This window comes from Anoplophora glabripennis, unplaced genomic scaffold (assembly GCF_000390285.2).
Source record: "Anoplophora glabripennis isolate ALB-LARVAE unplaced genomic scaffold, Agla_2.0 scaffold868, whole genome shotgun sequence".
In the NCBI taxonomy this organism is placed as follows: Eukaryota; Metazoa; Arthropoda; class Insecta; order Coleoptera; family Cerambycidae; genus Anoplophora; species Anoplophora glabripennis.
The window spans coordinates 99,380-105,899 of NW_019417849.1; the positions used below are offsets into that span (position 1 = coordinate 99,380).

Sequence of the window (6,520 nt, forward strand, 5' to 3'; positions counted from 1 at the left end):
TTTTTCTTTTACATAACACTTCTCTATATTTAATAGGAAAACTTGCTCAATTTAATATTTACTTACCTTTTTGCCAATACTTCCAATATTTTTCGCATACTTACTACAACCACATAATATAACCAAAAAAAACAAGTCATTGTAAACAAACAAACAAATAAACGTGAATTTCAGTGTGGAAGTTAGTAAAAAAATTTAAAGACACTAGATTTTACCTAGTGAAAAAATTTGTAACAAACGTAACAAACTTAAAGTTACTTCCTTTTCCTCACCCCGTTCTTCGTATGTCTGTAACTTCTACGATTTGAGTTACAGAATACCAATTTTAGGAAACGATCGACGCGATAGATATTGAACTTTACGATTTGCGAACATTTCGACTCGATACTCGATCTGAGCATTTCGATGCAAGTTACAGAATAGGGCTGAATATCTATCGCGTCGATCGTTTCCTAAAATTGATATTTTGTAACTCAAATCGTAGAAGTTACAAATCGTAGAGAAAGACCTCGATTCGATGCCGGTTTAGCATAATGGCAACAACGCAATTCTCTGCGATTATAGACTTTAATAACCAAGTGACATTTAGAGAGGTTAGAAATTTCAAAATATGAAATATGCAAATTAGCTGTAAAAATAAGATAAATGTGCCTTTTACAACATTTACCACAGGTATAAAAAGTGAAATTTACGCACAGTTGACTTGCAGATGTGTTTTAATAGGAAATCTCATGTTCGGTAAATTTAATTGTACCTACCTAGTAGATTGTATAGTTTAGTTTAAAAATACATTAATTTTGCTGTAATCTTTCGAGAAGTTCATTACTGAAAAATATCAATGATGTCAGTTCCAACTCCAATAAAGAAAAAAACTTCTTCAGACCAGCTGAACTACATGGTAGATTTCATTACGCTGCTCAAAATTTTACTTCATGGTAAAACTAAGCCCTCTGAAGCTAATATTATTGAAAAGTTGTGGGATGAATTAACAACTGCATTAAATGCTTTGGGTTCAGGTCCCAGTAAAACAAAGCTGCAGTGGAAAAAAGTAAGTCATATTTTATAAATTTTAAATTAGTTTCTATGTGTACGTGTGTATTTTGTAGACTTTTATCGACTGGAAAAGTAACACAAAAGAGAAGGCTAGGGAATGTTATAAATCTGAGCAAAGGACAGGTGGAGGTGAGGGAGATGCAAAAAAAATGACACCATTAGAAGAAAAATTAGTGGCAATATTGTCTTGGATGACTGTGAATGGAACAGATGTGCCTGAAATAGGACTTGATGAAAACAGGCTACCTATGGAAAAAAATGAGAAACTATTAATGAAAATGAAATTGATGGAATTGAGCCATTATTTCTAAGCACCTCAGCATGGGTGAAGTTAAGGGGGGGCTAAACCCCCCAAAATCCGAATTAGCCCCCCCAAAAACATTACTACAGAACAGAAAATAAAAAACATATTTTTTTGACAAAAAAATTGTATAATTTAATAACTTCTTACTTGAAAGTTATTTCAATTGAAGCCAAGTCGGCGTCACTGCCCAACAGAAGTCGGAATTGATAAAGAGGTTTTAAAGGCGGAAACGACCGTAATAAAGAACTGTGTCAGGAAACGGGACGAAAATATTAGTATATCCGATATTATTATATATTGTCAGAAAAGACACATTTCCAAATTTTAAGGTCAACCATGGATCAAGATCGATTCAGTTCTTTAGCACTTGCTAACATTGAGAGCGACATTTCAAAATCCCTGATTCTAGACGATATTCTGGAAGAATTTATTTTAATAACTTTTAAAATAAAATTATTTGACTGAAAAAATTTTTTTTTTTCCATTTAATTTTAATATTTATGGATTGGTAGAAAAATATACTTACCTTACTTTGATACATACACAAAGATAAAATGAAAAAAATATATACATTTTTTCATATTAGGGCTTTAGCCCCCCCAGATCCGATAACAACTTCGCCCATGCAGCTCAGAACATCTAATGGAATATATTGGTGTTTTTATTAATACAAAAACAAATATGCTAATTAACAATGTTTTTTTTGTAATACAGGTGGAATTGAAGGAACCGAGCAGGAGCCATTGCCAAGTACTTCAAAACGTCCAGCAGAACCAATTTATTCAGAGATGAAGAGGAAAAAATTAAGAAAAGGTGAATGCTTAAATGATTTTTATAAAATTTAGTACTTATTATTTAAAGAATTTTAATTACTATATGAAAATATTAAATTAAATAAACTATCTTTGTAGTAATTTGCAAAAAGCAATAGAAGCATATACATCAGGTCAAAAAGAAATGGCAAGTTTATTGGACAAACTACTATCTCTAAAAAATTCAGGTGTGGAAGGTGAGAAATTCAGAGAGAAAGAACTTGAGCTAAAGGAAATGGAATTGAAAATAAAATGGTTGGAAGCAAAAAATAAATCAATAGAATTAGATTTAAGAGAAATTGAACTGAAGATGGAGGCGAGAAAAATAGGGTACAATCTGCTTGAACTATAACTTTATTATTTGTTAAAATAAAGGTATATTTATACAAGTAGTAATAAAAATAATGTATAATTAGTTATTATTTATTACAGGATACAAATGTTAATGAAAATAATTTCTAATCAGCTGATTTCTAATTCTACGCCCAACAGCTAGTAAGTTACCATTTTCGGGCTCTGAAAAAAAATAGGATAATATTAAAAATTAGTATAAAAAATAACAGCAGAATAGTAAAAAAGAAAAAGATAACTATTTCTTAAAATTAAATACCGTTATTTGGTCGATTGTTTTCAAATGCCTCAAAAATTTCAAAATTTTCTTCTACTTCCACATTATGTGATACAAGTAGTAAGTAGTTTTTAAAACTCCATCGTTCAACTGTATTCCTTACTCTAATATTTGCAGTTGTGTATCAAGCTTCTGGCGTATCTTCCTGAGCCCTTTCTATCGGTGTTAATAACCATGGCTGTAAAGGATATCCCGAATCGCCTGAAACATCACAATATAGTTTAAATTGAAATAGATAACAAATTTTGCCCACCTAGTAACCAAAAACCATGTTGGTTTTCTTGATAACTATGTTCCATATGGTTATACATGTTTGACATATTCCAAATAGCCGAGTCATGCATAGATCCAGGATATCTAGCATTACAGTGTAATATTTTCAAGTTTGAGTCACAAATCTAAAAATGTTTATATAAGTATATGTTTCAATACACATTTTTTAAGAAGTATCATACAATTTGGCAATTGATGCTATGAAATCCTTTTCTGTTCAAATATACAAAACCAGGATGCTGTGCATGATTAATAATTATTGCTATATGCGTACAGTCTATGCAGCCTATTACTACAGGGAAATTAAATTTTTTTCATAAAACTAAAAATAATTCTGTAATATTCTTATACATCCAAAGGCACAGGCTAACTTAATCCTGCCTTTGACTTACTGTTACTTTCATTTCCATGTTTCTGGAAAATGTAATATATCTTCCACTTAGATGTGTTGTGATTATAAAACTAATTTCTCCAAAACAACGGCTAAGTACTGGTTGACTTAATCCTAAAAAATAATCCTGACCTATTTTTTTTATAACTGCTATGTCCATAAAACTGCACGCACGCACGCACCCACCCACGCACGCACCCACACACACACCCGCGCACACACACCCTACACACCAAAAACTTGACAAACTCAATAACAAACAAATGACAGACAATATACCCCAGACAGGCACACACATACCCCCCCCCACACACACACACACCCCGCACACACACGGACAGAGAAACGCAAAAAACACACGGCGGAATCCTCTAGCGAGGACGACGATTAAAAATCAGACAAAACAAACAAAACACGACCACAAACACCAAATACGCGCCCCCCGACACCTAAACCCGGCCTCCACAACCGCCTTACAAAACACCCCACAAAACACACAACAGACAGACAAAACCAAACAAGTCCCCCCGGTAATCTTGCGAAAGCAAGAACGGTGGACACAAGTACAAAAAATACACACGACACTTAACATTAACTACACAAAAGCCAAACTCACTAAAGACGGTATAGCCATATACCCGCCGCGCGCCATTATTCTATGACTATAAATTGGCCTCAATGATTTGGGATCGAGGGGGATTCACCCTCTCNTTGCAAATTATTCATTATATTTAGAATTAATAACAAATTATTTGGATCCATTACAAATTTCAAATGATTACGCACCTTCGAACAGCGAATGAATGAAGTGACAATTCGCGCATGAGCATGAGATGAGATTTGGATTCAAACTATTCGGAGAAAACGTCAATTCCCCCGACAAAACCCTGTGGAATTATTTCTCTTGATATCTAGAGAAAATATTCCACAAGAAAATTTCAAAAATCACATTATCTGCGTGTCAAGAGAAAATGACGTAATTTTCTCTAATGAACTAATTCTCCTGTTTTCAAAAATCAAGCCCCAGGCACGCTCGAGCTAATATAACATAACACCATGAAGTAAAATTTTGTGCAGCGTAATGAAATCTACCATGTAGTTCAGCTCACAAAACATATAAATACAAGAAGGTCGTTTTCAAAATACCAAAATGGAAACACCACTGACATTAAAGACAACAACTGGTTCCCGCACTGTGTCTGGACACCCAAAAAAATAGAACTAAAGATAGCCGAGACGATAATGATGATTACTTTATAATCTACCACCTCCGTAGGTAAAACAGATGCCACTTTGCGCGGACTTTTGAAAATACATTCTAAGAGTCGTATGACACTATACTAAAATCAGAACTAATTTCAGTAATTAATTAAAAACTTTTTAATCAGGCATAGTATCATACACAAATTGCAACAAAAATATAGCAGTTTCTGTATGATATTATGCAAGATTAAAAAGTTCCTAGTTAATTACTGAAATTAGTTCTAATTTTAGCATAGTCATACGACCCTAACTCTATTTTTTTTAATATTTAAAAATATATATGATATTATGATTTATAATGGTAAAATCGTATTATACTCGTTTAAATAAACTGAGAAAAAAACTGAAAAATTTATAAAACAGTATTTATTAGCAATTTTAATGTGGTTATTAATGTTGCATACAAACAAACAATTCTATTCACAAACTTTATATTTTCTGTTAAACCTTTTTTCTAAACACAAAAAAATGGAAAGTTGACGGATAAAAAACAATCTTTTAACAATAAGAATGTTTAGACATCATAAATAAATAATAAAATACCATCAATCAATCAATCAATTAACAATATACATATCATCGTTGAACTTACAAACTGTGACGTGCATATTTTCAGCAATGTGTTAAGTGCATAATCTGTTTCAAAAACAGCTATCTTATTTTCTACAATCTATAGAATGGTGTCTGCGGAAAAATTAAAAATAATTGTAGTAATTTTTAAATAAAAAAAGGCAAAGAAAGAGATTTTTAACTCCACTGAACAATTTGATAAAATAAACATATAGCATTTTGAGGGCACAACGACGATATCTAATTATAAGATGTCATTTCGTTTCATATTTGCGAAATATTGGTATCTAATTTTACAAATTCAAATTTGAAATTACTACATTACTATGGCATGTATGCATATAATGGTAAGCAACTTTTTAAATATTTTATATATTAGAATAGCATCAGAACTTCCAAAGTATTTTCATCATTTGCTAAAAATAATTTTATTAAATTAAAAAATGAACAGATAATTTATTTTATTTACATATACATACATAAACCATTATAAAAGTATTTATAAATTGTTATTAAAAGAAACATAAAATAAACTCTATGAAACAAAAAACGCAAACTGTCGAATGTCAGTCGACAATGACTACACACAAGAGTACACATTAACTCACTTTTAAAAAATTTGATTCACAAGAAGTTAAAATTAAAGTGACGAATTGATAAATCTGTAAAACAAACTTTCTAAAATTTAAAATATGCCACTGTCATTTGCATTACATGCAAAATGTAAGTAATATATTAAAATATGTCGTATCTATAAAATAAACTCTCAAAAACTTAACGCCTTATACATAAACATAACGTCCCTCTTATCACGTAGGGGCGTATAATCCAAAAAATGAATTTAGTTTCACTGTGTCAGGAAGAGACTTTCAGTTGTAAAAATACCAGAATATCAGGAATTCTTTAGATCCTTGCTACATACAGAAGAATAAACTTATCGTTACTGTTTTATGAACTATGTCACCATGCAACATTGCAATGTTATTGTAGGATATTTTTATTTTCTAATATTGACTTACATCTCTAGGTGATAATAGGGACGATAAAAATAAACCTTTAAAAANTTTTATTCTATAAGTAGTTCTGACTATAATCGTTACTAAATTTATCGATCTGTCCTACATTTATATTTGTATTTGTTGAAATTAATTTAAATAAATTACTATTCTCATCTTCTGTGTTTATACAATGCATGTATGTTAAATTAGCTAACTTTTTATGGATCA

At 31.1% G+C, this 6,520-nt stretch overlaps 2 protein-coding genes across 5 annotated transcripts; one reads left to right on the top strand and one right to left on the bottom strand.

The window, feature by feature from the left end:
- Positions 1-414: 414 nt before the first annotated feature.
- On the top strand, positions 415-2,581 carry LOC108911592. The gene is made up of 4 exons (XM_018716568.1): positions 415-738; positions 882-1,048; positions 1,107-2,170; positions 2,269-2,581. The coding sequence occupies exons 1-3, from the start codon at positions 618-620 to the stop codon at positions 1,362-1,364; spliced, it is 546 nt and encodes a 181-aa protein (XP_018572084.1). The 5' UTR covers positions 415-617; the 3' UTR covers positions 1,365-2,170; positions 2,269-2,581.
- Positions 2,563-3,683, bottom strand: LOC108911593 (protein ALP1-like). 4 transcript variants are annotated; one of them, XR_001964505.2, is made up of 5 exons: positions 3,463-3,683; positions 3,253-3,392; positions 3,051-3,195; positions 2,780-2,998; positions 2,563-2,685 (listed from the first exon to the last, which is right to left on the bottom strand). XR_001964505.2 is itself a non-coding variant. In XM_018716569.2 (4 exons), the coding sequence occupies exons 1-3, from the start codon at positions 3,619-3,621 to the stop codon at positions 2,922-2,924; spliced, it is 381 nt and encodes a 126-aa protein (XP_018572085.1). In that variant the 5' UTR covers positions 3,622-3,681; the 3' UTR covers positions 2,563-2,685; positions 2,901-2,921. The 4 variants fall into 4 exon arrangements, 1 of the variants encoding a protein (XP_018572085.1); XR_001964504.2 differs by lacking the exon at positions 3,253-3,392 and having other exon boundaries at positions 3,463-3,681; XR_001964506.2 differs by lacking the exon at positions 3,253-3,392 and having other exon boundaries at positions 3,594-3,643.
- Between the last annotated feature and the right edge of the window lie 2,837 nt (positions 3,684-6,520).

Excerpts from the sequence above, each read along its gene's own strand:
- LOC108911593 (XM_018716569.2), bottom strand. The coding sequence starts at position 3,621 with ATGGACATAGCAGTTATAAAAAAAATAGGTCAGGATTATTTTTTAGGA. Across the intron at positions 3,196-3,462 it reads ACATGGAAATGAAAGTAACA|ATTTGTGACTCAAACTTGAA; the intron begins GTAAGTCAAAGG and ends AAACATTTTTAG. Across the intron at positions 2,999-3,050 it reads ACATGGTTTTTGGTTACTAG|GCGATTCGGGATATCCTTTA; the intron begins GTGGGCAAAATT and ends GTGATGTTTCAG.
- LOC108911592 (XM_018716568.1), top strand. The coding sequence starts at position 618 with ATGCAAATTAGCTGTAAAAATAAGATAAATGTGCCTTTTACAACATTT. Across the intron at positions 739-881 it reads AATAGGAAATCTCATGTTCG|ACCAGCTGAACTACATGGTA; the intron begins GTAAATTTAATT and ends AAACTTCTTCAG. Across the intron at positions 1,049-1,106 it reads CAAAGCTGCAGTGGAAAAAA|ACTTTTATCGACTGGAAAAG; the intron begins GTAAGTCATATT and ends TGTATTTTGTAG.